This window comes from Ornithorhynchus anatinus, chromosome 5 (assembly GCF_004115215.2).
Source record: "Ornithorhynchus anatinus isolate Pmale09 chromosome 5, mOrnAna1.pri.v4, whole genome shotgun sequence".
Classification (NCBI taxonomy): Eukaryota; Metazoa; Chordata; class Mammalia; order Monotremata; family Ornithorhynchidae; genus Ornithorhynchus; species Ornithorhynchus anatinus.
This window is the reverse complement of record NC_041732.1, coordinates 17,527,598-17,549,510: the sequence shown is the minus strand read 5'-3', so window position 1 is coordinate 17,549,510 and position 21,913 is coordinate 17,527,598. Positions and strand designations below refer to the sequence as shown.

At 50.7% G+C, this 21,913-nt stretch overlaps 2 protein-coding genes across 2 annotated transcripts; one reads left to right on the top strand and one right to left on the bottom strand.

Annotated features, from left to right (window-relative positions):
• The first annotated feature begins 126 nt into the window (after positions 1-126).
• On the top strand, positions 127-9,800 carry RAMAC (RNA guanine-7 methyltransferase activating subunit). Its single transcript, XM_029065844.2, has 3 exons — positions 127-237; positions 7,170-7,349; positions 9,505-9,800. Exons 2-3 carry the CDS (start codon positions 7,180-7,182, stop codon positions 9,704-9,706), a joined length of 372 nt encoding a protein of 123 aa, XP_028921677.1. The 5' UTR covers positions 127-237; positions 7,170-7,179; the 3' UTR covers positions 9,707-9,800.
• A 772-nt stretch (positions 9,801-10,572) lies between these two features.
• Positions 10,573-18,980, bottom strand: C5H15orf40 (chromosome 5 C15orf40 homolog). Its single transcript, XM_029064504.2, has 4 exons — positions 18,906-18,980; positions 16,191-16,326; positions 14,723-14,850; positions 10,573-12,164 (listed from the first exon to the last, which is right to left on the bottom strand). The coding sequence occupies exons 1-4, from the start codon at positions 18,957-18,959 to the stop codon at positions 12,069-12,071; spliced, it is 414 nt and encodes a 137-aa protein (XP_028920337.1). The 5' UTR covers positions 18,960-18,980; the 3' UTR covers positions 10,573-12,068.
• Between the last annotated feature and the right edge of the window lie 2,933 nt (positions 18,981-21,913).

Genomic DNA, 21,913 nt, shown 5'->3' with positions numbered 1-21,913 from the left:
CGCGCTCAATCTATACGATGGAATGAACGACTGAATGAATGACTGACTGACTGACTGAATGAATGAATGCACCTCGCCCCGCCCCCTTCCGGCCCCGCCCCTCCACCCGGAAGTGGTCGGCCGGAAGTGAGCGGTGGCGCGCGAGCCCGCCGGAAGCAGCCCTCTCTCCTCCCCGTCACTTCCGGGAAGGAGCGAGGCAGCCGTTAGGCCCCGGGCGCGGCGCGGCGGCCTGAGGAGGTGAGGCGGCCGGGGGCCACGGACGGACGGACGGACGGACGGACGGACGCAAGCGGGGGACTCCGGGGCCCCTCGCTTCAGGCGGCGCTGAGGGAGCCGCCCTGAGCGGCCCGGCCGTGCGCCGCCCGGCGCGGGAAACGTGAGGCGGCCGCCGGGCCCGGCCTCAGGCCCAGGCCCAGACCCGCCGTGAGGCCGCCCCCGCCCTACGGGGCAGGACCCCAACTGCCGCCCTTGTCCCTCCCCGCCTCGCGCCTCTCCCCTCCCCCGCGGGCCGTTGGGCGGACGGTGGGCCGGAGCCTGACCTTTGACCCCAGGCCGAGACAAAGCCGCCCCTCCCCCCCCCTTATTTCTCCTTCTTTCACAATAACGCGCGTCCGCCCCGTCCCCCTCCCCCCGCCCCGTTCCCTCGGATTTACCTGGTCGGCGCTCAGTCCGTCTTATCGAATGGAAGAAGAGCGAGCGGCCGCCCTGTGCGGAGCGCTTGGCCCGCCAAGCTGGCTGTGGGCGGGGAGCGTCCCCGGGCGCTTGGCACGGCGCTCCGCAGCCCGTCAGCGCCCCAGGGACACCGCGGAATACACCACTGTTATCTGTGGCGTCGGAGAAGCAGCCTGACCCAGCGGCAAGGGCACGGCTGTTGGGGGTCAGGGGTGCTGGGTTCGAATCCCCCTCGTCGGCCGTGTGACCTGGGGCCCGCCACTGGACTTCGCTGCGCCATCTCTGAAGGGGGGCGGGGGTGAAGATGGTCAGCCCCGCCTGGGGCAGTCTCATTACCTTGAATCGCCCCCAGCGCTTAGAACAGTGTTTGGCACATAGGAAGCGCTTAACCCGTACCGTAATTATTGTTATTGAGGCCTCGCCTCCCCCTCCGTGTAAAGTCTTGGTGGGCAGGGAATGTTGTCTGTTTATTCTTTTGTCCTCTCCCGAGTGCTTAGTTCAGTGCTCTGCACCTGGTAAATCCTCAAGAAATACAACTGAGTGAAGGAGTAAAATATAACAATAAAAAGACACATCCCCTGCCCCTCTGGGCTGTAAACTTGTTACGGGCAGAGAACGCATCGGCTAATTTTGCTGGATTGTGTGCTTTCCAGCACTTAATATTCATTCGGTCGAATTTATTCAGTGCTTTCTGTGTGCAGACCACTGTACTGAGCACTTGGGAGAGAACGTTGCAACAGTAAATGGACACATTCCCTGCCCCCAGCGGGCTAACAAGTTTTACTCTCCACAATGCTTGATACAGTGCTCTGGTTATAGTAAGTGCTCAGTTGTATTTATTGAGTATTTACTGTACTAAGCTCTTGAGAGACTATAAGATAGCAGACACGTTCCCTGCCCTCGGCAAGCTTACAGTCTAGAGGAGGAGACTGACGGTAATATAAATAAATTACAGATATAGACGTGAGTGCTGTGGACCAATTAAATTGGCCTGATTAAGTAAACAGCTGGGGGTGGCCGGTGCTAATGATTAATTGCTGTTTGTTTCCTATTAGGACTGTCTGGTGTCCGGTAAATAGAAGTCAAGCAAACTTCAACGCAGCGCCCCCCCCCCCCCCCCCCCCCCCCCTTGTGAGGTAGGCCGAACAGGAGCACTGACCCCTGAAAACCAGTCTGGGTCAGGGACTGTGCGACCAACCCGTTTGTACTGTGTCTACCTACCCCAGCGCTTTAGTGCATTGCTCAGAATGGATTAAGTGCCCAATAAATGCCACGATTATCAGGTGGCTTTGTGAGCCGTTTGTTTTAAATTGTTGATTTCAACCTGTTATTCCTCCTGCCCCCCCCCCCCCCCCGTATATTCTCCCCATGCTTAGTTGAGTGCTTCACACATTGCAAAACAGTAATTTTACTAATTGAAAAGAAAATCAGCATCTGTCTAGTGGGGTTTACTTTTTTGCTTGTTTTAGGGTTTCTTTCTTAAGGTGTTAAGCTCTTACTATGAGGCAGACACTGTACTAAGTCCTGGGGTAGATGGTAAAGTTATAAAACACTATGTGTCAAGCACTGTGCTAAGTGCTAGGGTAGATACAAGGTAATCAGGTTGGACACAGTCCCTTTCCCACATGGGGCTCACAGTCATAAACACCATTTTGCAGATGAGGGAACCCAGGCACAGAGAAAGTGAAGTGAATTGCCCAAGGTCGCACAGAAGGCAAATGTGCAGAGCTGGGTTTAATAGTAATAATAATAATAACAATAATATCGGTGTTTAAGTGCTTACTATGAGCAGAGCACTGTTCTAAGCGCTGGGGTAGATACAGGGTAATCAGGTTGTCCCACGGGAGGCTCACAGTCTCAATCCCCAGGTCCTGATTCCCAGGCCCATGCTCTAACCATTTGGCCGTGCTGCTTCACGCGCTGTAAAACCATTATGGTAGCAATTGAGAAGAAAAATATGCCATTGCTGGGAATAGTTTACTTGCTCACCTCCTTCAAAACTTAGGCAGGAGGCAGTAGCTGTTTCAGCTGGTTATGTGCAGTCCCATCCTCTGCAGTCCCAAGTAGCAGATACAGCTAATTGATGTTTGGGGCATTCTGCCAATTCGGTGATTTTTTTTTTCCATCTGTGTGGGCTCCTGAGTTTTTTTTTCTTCCCCACAGTTGAGATTTCTGATCACTCTTTGAGTTAAATTTAACATGGTGAATTTTGAGATATAGGATTTGAGACCATTTTTGCCCCCAAACACCCCCTTACTTTTGCTCTAATATTTCTAGAAGACAGATTTCAATGGAGAGTTAAAATAAAACAGTTAACTCTAATGTCCCCATTCTCAAGCCTTTACTTCTCCATCTAAGGTTAACTCAGCTCCCAGATGGGAAAATTCAAGGAAAATTCCCTCCCTGCCCCCACCCATAGACTTCAGGTTTTTGTTATTGAAAAAATTAGAAATTCTGGGGTGAGAAGTAAAAAGCTTCCTATAAAGTATATTTTTTTGAATGAATGAAAAATTTTCACATTAACGGTGGCCTTTACTTTTTTCCTTTGAGCCACTTTTTAAAAAATATTAATTTCTTTAGGATAGAAACTGCCAAGTTTATGGAGGAGACGTCTATATCCTGAACTGCAAAAATCTAGACTTTTTTTTTCTAATGACATGTTAAGTGCTTGCTATGTACCAGTATACCGCTAGGTATGTACTATGTACTTGTGTACTAAGTGCTTGGGTAATAATAATGATGGTATTTAAGTGCTTACTATGTGCCACGCATTGTTCTAAGTACCAGGGTTGAGAAGCAGCGTGGCTTAATGGAAAGAGCAAGGGCTTGGGAGTCAGAGGTAGTGGGTTCTAATCCCAGTGTGGCCACTTGTCAGCTGTGTGACTTTGGACAAGTCACTTAACTTCTCCGTGCCTGTGACCTCATCTGTCAAATGGGGATTAAGACTGTGAACCCCCTGTGGGACAACCTGATTACCTTATATCCAGTGCTTAGAACAGCGGTTGGCACATAGTAAGCGCTTAATAAATACCATTACTATTATTATTCTTACAAGGTAGTCAGGTTGTCCCATGTGGGGCTCACAGTCTTAATCCCCATTTTCCAGATGAGGTAACTGAGGCCCAGAGAAGTTAAGTGACTTGCCCAAAGTGACACAACATACAAGTGGCGGAGCTGGGATTAGAACCCAGGTCCTTCTGACTCACAGGCCAGGGTTCTAGCCACTAGGCCCCGCTGCTTCTCTTTTTCTATTTGGTGCTTTTATTGCCGAAGCACTTTACATGAGTGATTTTAATTTGTTTCCCACAACGGCTTTGTGAGGTTGGGTTCAGGGATTATTCTCCTAAGGCCCCTGCCTGGGTATTCCAGTCATCCCTCTAGACCTGAGCTCATTGTGGGCAGGGAATGTGTCTGTTATGTCATGGTATAGACCTCTCCCGAGCACTTAGTGCAGTGCGCTGTACATGGCAGATCCTCAGTAAATACCATTGATTACTTGATCTCTTTCCCCTCTAGACTGTAAGCTCACACACGGTGAGCGCTCAATAGATACGATTGACTTCTCCGTGCCTCACCTCCCTCTGGACTGTAACCCTTTTGTGGACAGGAATGTGTCTGTTTATAGCTTGCTCGCCCAAGCGCTCAGTACAGTGCTCAATAAATGCCACTGATTAATTGATTGAGCTTTTTCCCCTCTGTTACATTGTACCCTTCCAAGCACGTAGTACAGTGCTCTGCACACAGTAAGAGCTCAGTAAGTACGACTGACAGGTACAAGTGACATTTAATAATGATGGCATTTGTTAAGCGCTTACTATGTGCCAAGCACTGTTTGCATCAGCTACACCCTTCGGGAAAGGGGCAAGGCCAATACCACCACCTCAAAGGAGCCACTTAGCACAATTATTGCCGTGCAGAGCCTCTCCATCAATCGTATTTACTGAGCTCTTGCTGTGTGCAGAGCACTGTACGGAGCGCTTGGGAGAAGGACAGCAGAACGGAGTCAAGGGAGTTTGTAGATGGGCAGCCGGCCCACCCGGAGAAGCCACCTCCAGACCTCTGGGGGACTCCAGGCTACCGTCCGGAGGGGCAGTTCCGTGGTCGGACCAGGTGGGCTTCCATCTCTGAATCGGGGAGAGGAAGCTCGAACCCATTGCTCGATTTCTGCCCCATTCCCTTGGGGCATTGGTGTTGGCCTTAGTGGCATTTGTTAGGCCCTTACTATGTGCCGAGCACTCTACTAAGAGCTAAGTAAATCGGGTTGGATGCAGTCCCTGTCCCGCATGGGGCTCGCAGTCTTAATCCCCATTTTCCAGCTGAGAGAACTGAGGCCCAGAGAAGAGAAGCGACTTGCTCGAGGTCACACAGCAGATAAGTGGCCGAGCGGAGATTAGAACCCAGGTCCTTCTGACTCCCAAGCCCGGGCTCTTTCCACTAGGCCACGTATTGCACATGCACAACGGTTTGTAATTACCGCTTGAGTCAGGCTAATGTATCTGGGGACTCACATTTCCAAGAGATCAAAGATTACCGTTCTGCATGCCAGTTTAACCGTACATAACGGAAATTCTGTTCTCAACACCCCAAATAAATTTTTGATAGGGAAAGCAAATACGTATCGTATATCTCAGTTCTCCCCCAAATTTATTTTGCCTCTCAGAGGTGGAAACTAGTTTTGGTTTTCCCCAGAAATTGCCCATGCCCAGGACCTTAAGCTCATTGTGAGGAGGGGATGTATCTGTTTATTGTTCTGTACTCCCGAGCGCTTCGTACAGTGCTGTGCACACAGTAAGCCCTCAGTAAATCCGATTGAATGATTGAGTTCACACTCTCACCCAGAGAATGCAAAAGTCCACCAATGCTCAGAGGGCCCTAGGTTTTTCAGGTTGCACCTAACTGCTATTCCAATAATAATGGTACGTTAAGCACTCACTGTGTGCCAAGCTCTGTTCTAAGCACTAAGGTGATACAAGTTAAACTAGTTGGACACAGGGGGGGTTCGCAATCTTAATCCCTATTTTACAGATGAGGGAACTGAGGCCCCGAGAAGTGAGGTGACTTGCCCCAGGACACACAAGCAGACATGTGGCAGAGCTGGGATTAGAACCCAGATCCTTCTAACTCCCAAGCCTATAGTAGATTTGAAACTGTAAGGAAAGTTGATGGGCAGTGCACATCGATCACAGGGCCACGAGTCCCCTGTGGAGCAGGGACTGTGTCCAACCTGGTGGGCTTGTGTCCGTGTATATAGTATGTGCTTAACAAAACCCGTTTAAAAAAATTGCGTGTCTGCGGGGGGAACACACGACAGTACATTGTGTCCTGGTGGTTTCCTCGTACAGAATGGTGCCCATCCGTTCCAGGCTATTCAGATGCCCAGCAGAAGCCAGTCTAAATATAGCACTTGTAAGAAGAGCTTTGTGTCATTAGCTATGCACCTTAATCAGTCAATCCCCATGGTGTTTATTGAGAGCGCTTACTATGTGCAGAGCACTGTACTGAGCGCTTGGGAGCAGAATTAGCACACACGTTCCCCGCACATAGCGAGCTTACTGCCTAGAGGACTGTAAAATCCCCATATTACGGAGGAAGTGACTTAGGCGAGTGACTTGCCTAAGGTCACATGGCAGACAGGTGGCGGAGCCGGGATAAGAACCCACGACCTTCTCGTCTGTGACCTTTGAGTATTGGATTTTCACCCCATCCCCAATCCCTCAGCACTTATGTGCATCTCTTAAATGACTAATTCAGTCATATTAATTGAGCACTTACTGTGTGCAAAGCACTGTATTGAGCATTTAGGCTCATTATGGACACTTTGTTATAGGCAGGGTACATGTCTGCTAATTCTGTTATATTGTACTCTTCCAAACGCCTAGTACAGTGCTCTGCACATAGTAAGCGCTCAATAAGTACGACGGATAGATTTGAGGGGAGGAGATGCGTTAGAAATGTTTCTGACCCCACACGGATCCCTGGGAAGAAATGGAAACGTGGAAACTGTATTGGAAAGGAGCCACGATCCCACTTGGTCAAGGATTCTAGTGACCGTAGCTGCCGTCTCCTCTACCCTCCTCCTCCCCCGAGGGGCCTGGAGTATGAGAAAGAAGGACTTGGGATAGGTTCTAATCCCAGTTCTGCCGCTTGCCCTCTGCGTGACCTTGGGCAGGTCACTTCACTTCTGGGCCTCAGTTCCTTCATCTGTAAAATGGGGGTGAAGACTGTGAGCCCCATGCGGGACGGACTGGGTCCAACTTGATTAGCTTGTGGCCACCCCACAGCTTAGTGCGGCGTCTGGCCCGTAGTAAGCGCTTAAGTATCATATTAGGGAGAGAAGCTGGGAACCAGCTAGTCAATCTTTACGACTGTTAGTCGGGCTGTTGGTTCACCAGTCCTGGATTCATTTTAAAATATCAGACTCTTCATTGTCGGGCCACTGACTCATTGTAAAAAGTATCTCTGCTCAAAAATGATTTGTTTGCCCTTGTGCCTCAAAGCTTTTCCAGGATGACTGACACCCCCGATGCCCTCTCCAATTATGAGGAGATGTTTGCCAAGCGGTTCTCAGAAGAAGATACAGAGTATCAAGAATACTTGAAACGCCCAGCGGAATCGCCTCCTATAATTGAAGAGTGGAACAGCCGAGCTGGTGGGAACCAAAGGAATAGAGGCAACCGGTAAAACTTTTTCTTTTTTCTTTCTTTTTCTCTAACTCGCTCTCTCACTCTGCAGTGCTTACTTTGCACTGAGAAGTGACACTCAATCAATCAATGATATTTATTAGGCACTTACTATGCGCAGAATGGCATACTAAGCCATCTCCCCACACCCCCTGCGTTTCTTTTTGTTCATTCAATGGGATTTTTTGAGCACTTACTGTGTGCCAAGCACTGTACTAAGTGCTTCGGAGAGTACAGTGCAACAATGCGTTCACCTCAGTAAGTGATGACTAACTTGGGAAGTAAAGTCATTGCAGACATTTGCTCATCCAAGCACCTGGTATTCAATTTGGTTCTCTGCACACAGGTGCCCAGGAATAATAATAATTTTTTTTTTTAATGGTATTTGTTAAGCGCTTACTATCGCCAAACGCTGTTCTAAGCACCGGGATAGATACAAGCTATTCTGGTTGGAAACAATCCCTGTCCCACATGGGACTCAGAGATGTTTCCAGATGAGGAAACTGAGGCCCAGAGGAAGTGAAGTGACTCGCCTGAGGTCACACAGCACACAAGTGGAGGAGCTGGGATAAGACCCCAGGACCTTCTGACTCCCAGGCCCGTGCTCCAGCCACTGGGCCACGCTCTGGATTGACTTTTATTATCTGAGTCGTACCTTCAGAAATTAGCCTAAACTGGCAGAGGGAGCAAGGACCTGGGTTCTAATCCTCTCGCTCCACCCCTTGCTTGCCGGAGACCTTAGGCAAGTCACTTTAGTTCTCTGGACTTTAGTGCCCTCCTCTATTAAGTGGGGATTCAATGCCTGTTCTCCTTCCTGCTTGGACCGTGAGCCCACTGTGGGACCCGGCCTAATTAATTTGGACCTCCCCCCAGCACTGGACACACAGAAAGCATTTAACAAATACCGTTCATTAGCATTTCTTTTCAAGTGAATGGGGTGGGATGTGAGCACAGATCTTAGCGAGGAGTAAAATGAAGCTTATGGCCTGCTGTCTCTTGATCACGAGCCAGTGTGTCCAAAAGGAAGGGATTGTGGTTTGGCCACCAACCAGTGATCTGATTTTTCTTGAGAATCATCATGGGTTTTTTCTGTGCACTCTTGGTGTGCTGCCTAGTTGGTCTGCGTTTGTTTTATCTTTTAATAAATATATCCAGGGTCATTTCTAGGCTCAATTTTTTTTTGATGGTTTTTAAGCGCTCACTGTGTTTCGAACATTGTTCTAAGCACTGGGTCATACTCATTCTCTACTTAAATTGCAAGCCCCATGAGGGACGGGGACTGCCCAGCCTGATTACTCTGTAGCGACTCCACGCTTAGCACAGTGCTTGAGGCGTAATCAGCACTTAATAAATACCATTGTTAATTGATATTACTAAGGGTCACAGTCGCTATATTTTTGTTTGGGGGGTACGGAATCAAGTTAACTGCTTAATGTTTAAACATGGCCAAGTTACTATATTGCTTAATTTTTTAAATTGCTCAGAGCATTTCTATAAGATAATGCGGGCAGCGGAGTGAAGTACAGAGTGGAGCAGGGAGAGACAGGAGGTTGGGAGGTCAGAAAGGAGGCTGATGCAGTCAGCCAGTCGGGATAGGATGCGTCGGCGTACTAACGAGGTAGCGGTTTAGATGGAGAGGAAAGGGCGGATTGTGGTCTGTTTTGGAATCCATCCAAGGTTGTCTTTTGTCAATGACTCGACCCTTGGGACAGATAGGAATAATCGAGTGGCTATGTACTATAGAAAAAGTAATTGATTTTTCTGAGAAACCGGCTTCAGCCAAGTGCTCAAAGTGAATGTTTTTCATTTGGGAATGCGTGTTATGTGGTGGTGTCCTCGCCCCAGTGCTTAATAAGGTGCTCAGTGAATACGACTGGATTAAAGGAGTTGTTCAGTTGTATTTATTCAGTGCTTACTGTATGCGGAACACCGTACTAAGTGCTTGGGAGAGTAACATAACAGACACATCCCCTACACACAGTGACTTCCGGTCTAAAAGGGGGAAATAGAAATAAACGACAGGTATGGATGTAAAGTGCCATGGCACTGGGAGGGGGGATGAACGAAGGGAGCGAGTCAGGGCGACGCAGAAGGGAGTGGAAGAAGAGGAAAGGGAGGCTCCGACGTCACCGCCGATGTCCTCCTGTCCTAGGTTGCCGGAAAACCGACCGTTCAGAGGTCGGGACAACAGGCGCGGCTGGGCCGGCGACCATCGACCGAACCAGTGGCAGGGCAGACCCTGGGGCAACAGCTACCAGCAGCACAGGCAGGAGCCCTACTACCATCACCACCACCATCACCACCAGTACGGCCACTACGGCTACAACCAGCGGCACCCCTACGGCTACTACTAACGCTGGCGGCCGCCCGGAGTCTCCTCCACCGCCGCGAAGCTTGTGGGCGTCTTCTCTTGTTTTTTTCCCTTTCTGTACAGAGTCTTGGGTGGGTGGGGTGGGTGGGGGGAGGGGGGCGCAGCTCGGCCCGCGGCGGCCGGGGGGGGTGTGAGGAGGCAGGGAATGCGTCTGGCCACTGGACCGAACCGTCCGACCTCCTCCTCGGGCTCGTCGCCGGCGGGTCACTCCCCATGGGGGCTTTTACCTTGGGGGGGTTTTGTTTTCTTTCCACGTCCACCCATCGCCAGGCACGAGTCACCGGCGGCCGTGATCGGGTAAGAACCGGGGGAGAGGGTCAGCTCTCCCCACGCTCTTGGATTTGGGGCGGTTTGGTGATGGTCTCGAATTTCGGCAGGTTGCCAAAACCGTCCCATCTGACGTTTAGCACGAGCAGCCACGGGTAATCTAGACCCACCCAGGCCCTTCGCTCGGTTCTGGCTCTGAAAACGGTAGCTCCTGCTCCCTGCTGAGGTTCCACCTTCCCACCTTCCCAAGAATTAATTAGGGCTAGCCAGGATGAAGATGTGAAATCCGGATGCTAGGTCGTTTAGTGACGGAGATTCTTCAGTGTTTTTTCGTGGGTTCCGATCAGTTTCTTTGGCATAGGACACGGAGGGTCTGGGGGCATTTTCTTTTAAGTACACAAGACTTCCTATTAACTTTCAAATGATAAAAGCCCGCTGCAGAGGGGATCGAAGTTAGATGTAACGCTGTACAAGTTCTATTTCAGCCTCTATTGTACGTCCTGACCTTCCTTCTAGTATGTAAAATTTAATTCAGTATTTTGGCTTGTCCTCTATTTTTGTAGCAATGATAACTTAGATCTATTTTACGTTACTCGTTTTATTCATCCACCCGGTAGCATAGACTGTTCTCTTTAAATAAACACAGTAGTTGCACGAGTTGTTTCCGACGATCCTGTTCTCTCCGTTCCCGAGAAGCACGTTTCGGGGCCATCGGACTGATGAGGATTTCTTGCGTTGGTCTCCTCCTCGTCTCCCCCCGCTCCCTTCCTTTCTCCTTGTCCTCCTCCAGCTGGGCCCCGGAAGACCCCAACCATTCTCTCTCCCCTCCACATTTCTTCTCCCTTCACTCCTACTTCCTACCACCTTCTTTCCATTTCCTTTCATCCTCACCTCCCTCACAGCCAGTGCTGTCCGTCTGTAGCTCCAGTGCCCAGGATTTGATTTCTGCCCCTGACCGGAAACAGAGCGGCACGGTGGCTAGAGCCTGGGCCTGAGAGTCACAAGGACCTGGGTTCTCATCTTGTCTGCTCCTGCGTGACCTTGGGTAAGTCACTTCACTTCTCTGGGCCTCAGCTGCCTCAGTCTGCTGACAGATTGAATGGGGATGAAGACTGTGTGCTCCAGGTAGGACCTGGACAGTGTTTCAACATGACCAGCCTGTATCTTCCCTACCAGTTAGTACAGTGCCTGGCATATAATAAGCGCTTTAAAAATACTGCTGTTATTATCATCATTATTACCGGGCTGGTTCTGCTAGCGCTGGGGACGAAACCCTAGCTTCCCCCTCCTACCTGGCCCAAGGCTCACCTCTCTCTCAGCCCCATGGTGTGGTGGCCCTGGTCCTCAGAGCTACATTTATGGGGGTAGCGAGGTGCCTGTTTTGGAGTGCAGATGGCTTTACAAGTCGCCCCTTTGCCCTGCCCACTGGCTCTGATGGTCCAGATCCCGAATATATCAGGCAGGAGGAGATGAAGATGATGATGATGGTATTTGTTAAGCACTTACTATATATCAAGCACTGTTCTAAGGGCTGGGGTAGACGACAAGCTATTCAAAGATGGACACAGTTCCTGTCTCACTTGGAACTCACACACTTCATTCCCCCACACGAGGGAACTGAGGCCCAGGGATTAGAGATGGTGACACTGCCAGAAAGCTGCCGCAGTACATATACACAGGATTTAATTTTAACACAAGTCTACAGCTCCAGTCTTGGAAACTTTAGTTCTGTTTACCACTTGTACTCACATACAATTGTGGCCAACATTGGGGCGTGGTCTTACAGCCTTGTTTATTGCCCCACATTTGCAGGGGGGGAGAAAAAACCAAAACACAGTTCTTAAGGTTTCTGAGGGGCTGAATGGTTTGAAGACAACTGATGGATAGCTGTAGGCCACAGGAAGCAGTGGGTTGCCCGGATTTTGACCTTAAATACCTCAGGACATACCCAGTGTTCTCTGCTCCTTTGTTTCTCCTGAGCCAAGATGACGTTATTGGCCTTTGATTTCTGGAAGAACCTTCTTCTGTCCAGAAATAATTTCCTCCAAGGAAAATGTCCATGTGTCGCCTTTTTCGTCTCACGTGGTCTCTGTCTGTTTTTTCAGTTTTGCCAAAATCTCATCTGGGGTGGTGGATGACAGAATCTTTATGACTTTTTCACGAGATTTACCACCCTGGGTAGAAAGGGAAATAAAATACTGGATTACGGAAAAGGCAGATGATGACTTTGAAGTCCACGACAAAGGTGGGGGGGACTCCAAAACTTGGAGGTGAGAATGGTTACCGGAAGGGAAAAGGTTCCCCAAACTCTCCCTAACCAGCCCTAAGGGTCCAGCTGCTTCTGTGTGCTCCCGCCCCGACCCCAAATCCTCCCCACGGTTTTTCCCGACTAATCACCTTTAAAGTGACTCGATGTCTTGGATAAAACAGGGGCCACTCCTTGTGGATCGAAACATTTTTCTCCAGGATTCATTTTATGATCTAGTTTGTATTTAATAAAAACTGGGAATCCTCAATTTCAACCTTGTACTAAATGCAAACTGGGTCCTAAAATGAATCCTGGAGAAAAATGTCTTATTGATAATCTTAAAGAGGAACTAAGGGAACGATTCCTTTTTTATGGTATTTCATTCATTTGTATTTATTGAGCGCTTACTGTGTGCAGAGCACTGTACTAAGCGCATGGGAGACTGCGATACAATAATAGACACATTTCTTGCAGTATTTGTTAAGGGCTTCTTCTGTGCCAGGGACTGTTCTAAGGACTGGGGGGAGATACACGTTGGGGTGGACGCAGCCCAAGTTCCATGTGGGGCTCATACTCTTCATCTCCACTATAGAAATGAGGAAACTGAGTCCCAGAGAAGAGAAGCGACTTGCCCGAGGTTACACGGCAATCATGGGGCAGAGCTGGAATTAGAATCCAGGTCCTGCACTAGGCCATGCTGCATCTCTCCTCAGGGAGGAAGGTTGGTGATTTACAGAGCTCGGCACACAGTAAAGGCTCAATAAATATGATTGATCCATCTTAAACAGTATCTCCGGACCTCTTTCATTGATTGTGAGCCCCTTGAGGAATGGGATTAGTGATCTACAGTGCTCCACGCAAAATAAGCAGCGTGGCTTAGTGGAAAGAGTATGGGCTTGGAAGTCAGAGGTCATGGGTTCTAATCCCTGCTCTGCCACTTATCAGCTGTGTGACTCTGGGCAAATCACTTAACTTCTCTGTGCCTCAGTTACCTCATCTGTTAAAATGGGGATTAAGACTGTGAGCCCTACAACCTGATTACCTTGTATCAACCCCAATGCTTAGAACAGTGCTTTGCACATAGTAAGCGCTTAACACATACCGTAATTATTAAATGTGATGGATTGAAATGAAACAGGAACTATTTGATCGATTGTGAGCCCCTCAATGAACAGGGTTTGTGTCTGATGCCCAAACTGTAGGCTCTTTCCCAGCATTCCATACAGTGTTTTGTAGATGGAAAGCACTTACAAAATACTCCCACTACTGCTGGTGTTTAAAATCACTTCAAAAGACTTCCTCCCCCACAGCAAAGACGCTTCCCAAGGACCATTGGCAACTTTCTACTCATAACTTGGAAAGCTCACCCTAGCGACACAGTAATACCAGAAAATTGAAACTTTGAAATTAGAGGGAAAACATTTCCGATGCAAAAAAAACCCACAACCAAACTAAATTGAAATTCCAAGTTGTAAATTAGCAAATTCATCTGTACATCAACAGTGGGGTGCAACTAATGTCTGTCTTCTTGTCTCGTTGTGGGCGAGGAATGCATGTCTCTTTCAAGTACTGAGTCCAATGCTCTGTACACTGTAAGCGCTCAATAAATATGAATGACTGACTACATAGGGCCAAAAAAGCACTGCCTAGTGGCTGGCTAGAGCCCAGACCTGGGAATCAGAAGGACCTGGTTTCTACTCCAGGCTCTGCCACTTCTCTGCTGTGTGACCTTGGGCCAGTCACTTCACTTCGCCTCAGATACCTCCTCTGTAAAAGGGGGATTAAGACGGAACCCCATGTTGGACAGGGACTATGTCTGACCTGATTACCTTGGATCTACCCCAGTGCTTAGAACAGTGCCTAGCACATAGTAAGCGCTTAATAAATACCATTAAAAAATAAAATTCTTGCGTTAGCCAAACAGGTGTGACCCAATCAAAAACTAAATCCCACAAAGCCTAATCAGAGGAGGAACAGAGGTGATGATTTATATTGGCTTTACTGGAGTATATTTCCTTTTCCCCTTTGGTTTTTACTTTTCCACACTACTTCTTAAAAAGAAATATCAATATAACACAAACAGGGATTGTTAGTGGTGTTTATTAATAATGTCTGTTTCCTTCTCTTATGGAGAGGGAGACAGACGTTATAATTATTGTTGTGGTGGTGGTCTCTCTTCAGCACTTACTATGTGCCAGACACTGAACTAAGCGCTGAGGGGCAGATACAAGAAAATCAGGTTGGACACAGTCCCTTATCCCTCATGGGGCTCACAGTCTTTACCCCCATTTTATAGGTGAGGTCACTGAGGCCCAGAGAAGCAAAGTGACTTGCCCAAGGGCACAGAGCATGTAAGTGGTGGGGGTGGGATAGAACCCAGGTCCTCCTGACTCCCAGGCCCAGACTCCAGTCACTAGGCCACACTATTTCCCTTTGAAAAAAAAACACAAAAGCCAAGAGAAGACAGCAAGTGGGATCACGTACCCTGTCTAGAACGACGTCGCTCTTCCTCAGCTCTAGGATCTTGGCGAGGTAGCGACAGAGCTCTGCGTTGGCCTCCCCTTCAGACGGGGGGGCTGCGATAGCCACCCCCACAGCCTCCACGCTCACATCTGCAACCGACAGACGGACCACTTGGCTGTCAGACACGCGAGGTTCATCATCTCACTCAGGCCGCGGATTAAGGCACGGACAATTCAGGACACAGAAAACCTGGGTTACCCTTAACCGGTGAACACACGCTCGCCCTAACTATGGTAGCTTTCTAAATTTCTGGCCTTCTCAGTGGCCTCTCTTGAAGACTGAGCCTGTGCTATGGACTGAACAGAAGGCCCTGGATAATGATGATGACAGTATTTGTTAAGCGCTTACTATGTGCCAGGCACTGTACTAAACGCTGAGTTGGACACAGTCCCTGTCCCACATGGGGCTCACAGTCTCAATCCCCATTCCGCAGATGAGGGAGTTGAGGCACAGAGAAGCAAAGCCAAAACAAAACCCAAGGTCACACAGCAGACAAGCGGCAGAGCTGGGATTGGAACCCATGACCTGACTCCCAGGCCTGCGCTCTGCTCCGTCATGTTACTTCTCAACCGGGTGCCAGTTTGGGTGCATTTATAATAATAATTGATGATGATAACTGAAAGCAGCATGGCTTAGAGGATAGAGCATGGACCTGGGAGTCAGAGGATGCTGCTGTGTGTGACCTTGGGTAAGTCACATCACTTCTCTGGGCCTCAGTTCTCTCATCTGGAAAATGGGGATAAGAGTGTGAGTCCCATATGGCATGAACTTGTATCAGTGCTTGGAACAGTGCGTCACACACAGTAAGGGCTTAACGAGTACCATTATTCTTTAGTATTACTACGCTTCCTCCCAGCCTGACCCCCACTGATCCATTCCCACCGGCATTCATCCTCTCCCACACAGAGGGTCCTCCCCAAAACCATGGTATTCCAAGGGGAATATGCCGGACTGGGCTTGGAAAGAAGATGGACTGGCAAAACCCCTTCAGGAGAGTTTGAGACCAAGCAGTTACGAGGGGCCGAGCACTGTGTTAAGTGCTAGGGTAAATAGAGGATAATCAGATCGGACTTGGCCCGTCCCACTTGGGGCTCTCAGTCGGAGGGGGAGGGAGAATGGGGATTTAATCCCCATTTTACAGATGTGGAAACTGAGTCCCAGAGAAGTCACCTCTAGACTTGCAAATTCATTGTGGGCAGGGAATGTGCCCGCTTAGTGTTCCTCTCCCAAACACTTAGTATGGGGCCATGCACACAGTAAGCGCTCACTAAATGCAATCGAATGAATCGGCCAAGCTGAGCTTAGTACAAGTGCTCCGCATATAGTAAGCGCTCAATAAATGCCACCGATGGATCGTGACTTGGTGCGGGCCCCAGGCTCCTTTCCCTGCCCCGCTGGGTCGGGGGCTGCAGGGACCCGCCCTCCCTACCTGTCACGGCGTTCTGCTTGGCACCGGGCTTGGCGTGGACGGCGATGGTCACGGCGCCGCTCTTGTCGACGCCAACCGGGCCCGCGGGAGGCAGGGGCTTCTGGGGCTTCTGGGACTCCCGGGCCGGACCTTTCCCCTGGAGCGGCGGGGGAGAGGAGGGAAGAGGTCACCGGGGCCCGGCCTCAGTCGCTCTGCCACCCCTCAGCCTGGTGGACCTGGGGGAACCCCCGCCCGCCCCGCCTTGCCTCACCTCCCCAGGAGGGCCATGGAAAGGCATTGGCTGCCCCTTGGAGGGCAGGGAACGTGCCTACCGACTCCGTTACACTGTAGTACTGTGCTCTGTACACACAGTAAGCGCTCAATAAATACCGCTGATTTGTTGACAGTGAAACAAGTAGGCATCAATATAAATAGATACATAAACATCGTTAATAAAATAAATAGAATAAATGTGTACATAGATACACACAAGTGCTGCGGGGTGGGGAAGGGGGTAGAGCAGAGGAAGGTGATGGGGAGGGGAGGAGGAGCAGTGGAAAAGGGGGGCTCAGTCTGGGAAGGCCTCCTGGAGGAGGTGAGATTTCAGTAGGGCTTTGAAGGGTAGTTTGAGGTAGTTTGGCGGATGCGAGGAGGGAGGGCATTCCAGGCCAGAGGTAGGACGTGGGCCGGGGGTCGAAGGTGGGGCAAGTGAGAACGAGGCCCAGTGAGGAGGTGAGCGGCAGAGGAGCTGAGTGTGTGGACTGGGCTGTAGATAGAAGGGAGATGAGGTAAGAGGGGGCAAACAGATGGAGAGCTTCCAAGCCCACAGTGAGGACTTTGTGTGAGTTTTATAGTGAGGCTCCTCCTCCGCCTCCCATCCCCTAACTCTAGGGGTTCCTCCAGGGTGAGTTCTCGGTCCCCTTCTGTTCTCCATCTATACTCACTCCCTTGGTGAACTCATTCGCTCCCACGGTTTCAACTATCAACTCTACGTAGATGACACACAAATCTCTATCTCCTCCCCTGTTCTCCCTCCCTCCAGGCTGGTATCTCCTCCTGCCTTCAGACCATCTCCACCTGGATGTCCTCCCGCCACCTCAAACTCACCATGTCCAAGACTGAGCTCCTTATCTTCCCTCCCAAACCCTGTCCTCTCCCTGACTTTCCCATCACTGAGGACGACACCGCCATCCTTCCCTTCTTACAAGCCCAAAACCTCGGTGTCACCCTTGACTCCGCTCTCTCATTCACCCCACACATCCAATCCGTCACCAAATCCTGCCTCTCTCACCTTCACGACATCGCCAAGATCCACCCTTTCCTCTCCATCCAAACTGCTACCATGTTGGTACACTCAGTCATCCTGTGCTGCCTGGCTGACTGCATCAGCCTCCTTGCTGATCTCCCAACCTCTCGTCTCTCCCCGCTTCAGTCTTACTCTTCACTCCGCTGCCCGCATTATCTTTCTACAGAAATGCTCTGGGCATGTCACTCCCCTGCTCAAAAACCTCCAGTGGTTGCCTATCAACCTTCGTATGAAGCAAAAAGTCCTCACTGTTGGCTTCAAAGCTTTCCATCTCCTTGCCCCCTTCCACCTCACCTCCCTCCTCTCCTTCTCCAGCCCGGCCCGCACACTCCACTCCTCTGCCGCCTCTAACCTCCTCACGGGGCCTCGTTCTCCCCTGTCCCGCCATTTGACCCCTGTCCCACGTCCTCCCTCCTCACCTCCGCCTCTTTCCCACCACCCCTTATTTAAGGCCCATCTCCTCCAAGAGGCCTTCCCAGACTAAGCCCCACTTTTCCTCCTCTCCCACTCCCTTCCGCGTCACCCTGACTTGCTCCCTCTGCTCTTCCCCTTCTCTCTGCCCCGCAGCACTTACCATCATAATAATAACGGTATCTGTTAAGCGCTTACTATGTGCAAAGCACTGTTCTAAGCGCTGGGGGGAGAATACAAGGTGATCAGGTTGTCCCACGTGGGGCTCACAGTCTCAATCCCCACTTTAATAATAATAATAATAATGTTGGTATTTGTTAAGCGGTTATTATGTGCAGAGCACTGTTGGAAGCGCTGGGGTGGATACAGGGTAATCAGGTTGTCCCACCTGAGGCTCACAGTCTTCATCCCCATTGTACAGATGAGGTCACTGAGACCCACAAAAGTTAAGTGACTCGCCCAGGGTCACACAGCCGACAGGCGGCGGAGTGGGGACTAGAACCCACGACCTCTGACTCCCAAGCCCGGGGTCTTTTCCACTGAGCCACGCGGCTTCTCTTATGTATTTATCTATAAATTTACTTATTTACATTAACGTCTGTCTCCCCCCTGTAGCCCGCGAGCTCGCTGCGGGCAGCGAGCGCCTCTCTTTGGTGCTGGATTGTAGTTTCCCAGGCGCTGAGCACAGTGTTCTGCACACAGCAGGCGCTCAATCGACAGAAGCCAATGTTGTTGGACGCAGGCCCTGCCCCGCGTGAACCTCCCCAGGTAACCGAGGAGGAAACTGAGGCCCGGAGGGGCAACCTCTCTTGCCCGAGGCCACGCGGCAGGGAAATGGCACGACAGGGATTAGAACCCCGGTCCTTCTGACTTCTCGCCACGAGGCCACGCCGCTTCCCCGCAAATGCCACCGCCGGAGGAAAGGGAAAGGAAAGGTGGGCCCCCCTTCACACCCCCAAACCCAGGCCTAGGCCGTGACCACCCCCGCCCTCGCCCCTCCCCCCGCCTTTCCCGCTCACTTTTTTGGGCATGGCCGCGCTGCCGGCGCGCGCCCCCCAGCCTCCGCGCAGCATCCGGGCGCCGCCTGACCCGCGCCGGCTTCCGTCCTCCGCGCGCGCTCCCCCGGCCGGCGCCTGCGCATTGCCAGCCTTCGGCGAGGGCGCGCGCTGTACCTCCGGCCGCCGCCGCCGGGGGGCGCGCGAGCCGCCCCCGTCTCCTCCGCCGAGGCGCGCGGTTCCTCCGGCCGCCGCTGGAGGGCGCTCGGCGCCTCCATCTCGTCCGCGAGGCCGGGGGAGCTGGGGCCCTTGCTCAAGGTTATGATAATAATGTTGGTATTTGTTAAGCGCTTACTACGTGCAGAGCACTGTTCTAAGCGCTGGGGGAGATTCAGGGTAATCGGGTTGTCCCACGTGAGGCTCACAGGCTTCATCCCCATTTTACAGATGAGGGAACTGAGGCGCAGAGAAGTGAAGTGACTTGCCCACAGTCACACAGCTGACAAGTGGCAGTCAGGATAGAACCCAAGACCTTCTGACTCCCAAGCCCAGGCTCTAGCCACTCATCCACGCTGCCACTCATTGAGTGCTTACTGTGTGCACAGCACTTTTGTCGTCTCCCAAGCGCTTAGCCCAGTGCTCTGCACACAGTAAGCTTTCAATAAATACGACTGACTTACTGAGAGTACAATATGATAAAGTTGGCAGAGTCGTTCCCTGCCCATAACTAGGTTACAGTTTAGAGAGGGGGAAATCAATCAATCACTCAGTGGTGCTTATTGAGCACTTACTGTGCACAGAGCACTGTACTCAGCGCCAGGGAGAGTACGATAAACAGAGTTGGTAGGCACATTCCCCGTCCCCAGCGAGGTAAGACGGGAGTCCGGGGGCCCGAGCCCCCGCCTCCGAAGCGGGAGACGGGAAGGAGGCCGGGGAAGGGGTTCCTGAGGGGGCAAGAATGGGGTTCGGTCCCGCCCCCAGGGGAGCCCAGCAGGCTCCCTCGGCCTCTTCAGTCTGGGCTTCGAGGTAGGCCTCCATGGAGGCTTCGACGTGGGCTCGGCCCGCCTCCGTTGCGGGTTTCGACGCAGGCCTCACCGTGGGCCTCGAGGCGGCCTTGGAGGGCCCGAGCCCCGGGGGAATGGACAGATGTGGCTCGCACTGCAGGAAATCAGGGGACCAAAAGCGCTCCCAGACCCCTTGCAAGGGATGTCCCAGATAAAGCCACCGATTCTTCCCCAATTCCCAAAACTGGCTGGGGAGTGCCGGGACCACTCCACGGGTCTGGGGTCAAAACGCCCTGGGGACCAGGTGGGAGTTGGCAAGAGGCACCACCTATCAGTCACTTATTTCAATTCCTGTCTCCCCTGCTTAGGACACCACCTGCCTTTACCAACTCTAGTGTATAGTAATTATATTTGTTAAGCACTTTCCATGTACTAAGTGCTTATTATGTATTTGTTAAGCACTTACTATGTGCCAAGCACTGTTCAAAGTACTGGGGAAGATGCAAGTTAGTTTGGACACTGATTTTACTGTCCGTCTCCCCTTCTAGACCGTAAGGTCACTGCGTGTGAATGAGAAGCACGCTGCTTCTCTTGAAGGCAGGGATTGCGTCTGCCAATTCCATTGCATTAGTCTCCCAAGTGCTCAGTACATTCATTCAATAGTATTTATTGAGCGCTATGTGCAGAGCACTGTACTGAGCGCTTGGAATGTACAAATCGGTAACAGATAGAGCCAGTCCCTGCCCTTTGACGGGCTCACAGTCTAATCGGGGGAGACGGACAGACAAGAACAATGGCAATAAATAGAATCAAGGGGATGAACATATTAAAACAATAGCAAATAAATAGAATCAAGGGCGATGTACACCTCATTAACAAGATGTTCTGCACACAGTAAGCATTCGATGCGTACCGATGCCTGCTGGATCAGTGAGTCAAAGGCACATGCCTCCACCTTGTGTTCCTCAAAACTGTAAACTTGCTATGGCCAAGGAAGGTGTCCACTTAATTCTGTGGTTTCGTAGTCTCCCGTGCACTTCACTTCTCTGTGCCTCAGTTCCCTCAACTGTAAAATGGGGATGAAGCCTGAGCCCCCCACGTGGGACAACCTGATGACCTTGTATCCTCCCCAGCACTTAGAACAGTGCTTTGCACATAGTAAGCGCCTACCAAATGCCACTTAGTTCAGTGCTCTGCACATAGTAAGCGCTCAAGCAATACCCTTGCTTGATCTAGCCAGAAGAGCGCCATCTAATATTTTTCAATATCTCCCCTCGTTTAAAAACCGTTTTTATTCTCCCCATTGCTGGTTAGTGGATTTTTTCCATTCGGATTAGTGGCTAGAGCACGGGCCCGGGAGCCAGAAGAAGCTGTGTTCTAATCCCGGCTCCGGCACTTGTCTGCTGTGTGACCTCGGGCAAGTCACTCAACTTCACTGGGCTTTAGTTCCCTCCTCTGTAAAATGGGGATTAAGACTGTGAGCCCCTTGCGGGACACTGACTTTGTCCAACCTCATTAGCCCCTATCTACCCCAGATCTTGGAACGGTGTTTGACCCACGGTAGGTGCTTAATGAATACTATCATTATTTCACCATTTGTCAGGTCACTGAAATCTTTCCTAGAAGAATTTTATTCATGACAATGGTATTTGCTAAGCGCTTACTATGTGCAAAGCACTGTTCTAAGCAAGAGATGAATAAGATGGGATGCTGGAAACCCATACTATAAGTTTGGAGGGTGATGCCAACTACCCCATTAACAATAATAACGATGGTATCTGTTAAGAGCTTACTTTGTGCCAAGCACTGCTCTAAGCGCTGGGGTAGATACAAGGTAATCAGATGGTCCCACATGGGGCTCACAGTCTTCATCCCCATTTTCCAGATGAGGGAACTGAGGCTCAGAGGAGTTAAGCGACTCGCCCAAAGTCACATAGCTAAGTGGCGGAGCTGGGATTAGAACCCACGACCTCTGCCTCCCGAGCCACTTTCCACTGAGCCACGTGGCTTCTTTGTATTAGAAACCCC

Bases quoted from the DNA above. Each gene is read 5' to 3' on its own strand.
- RAMAC (XM_029065844.2), top strand. From the start codon at position 7,180: ATGACTGACACCCCCGATGCCCTCTCCAATTATGAGGAGATGTTTGCC. The intron at 7,350-9,504 runs GTAAAACTTTTT...CTCCTGTCCTAG, and splicing joins CAAAGGAATAGAGGCAACCG to GTTGCCGGAAAACCGACCGT.
- C5H15orf40 (XM_029064504.2), bottom strand. From the start codon at position 18,959: ATGCTGCGCGGAGGCTGGGGGGCGCGCGCCGGCAGCGCGGCCATGCCC. The intron at 16,327-18,905 runs GTGAGCGGGAAA...CCGCCGCTCCAG, and splicing joins GCGCGGCCATGCCCAAAAAA to GGGAAAGGTCCGGCCCGGGA. The intron at 12,165-14,722 runs GTACGTGATCCC...CTTTCTACCCAG, and splicing joins GCGACGTCGTTCTAGACAGG to GGTGGTAAATCTCGTGAAAA.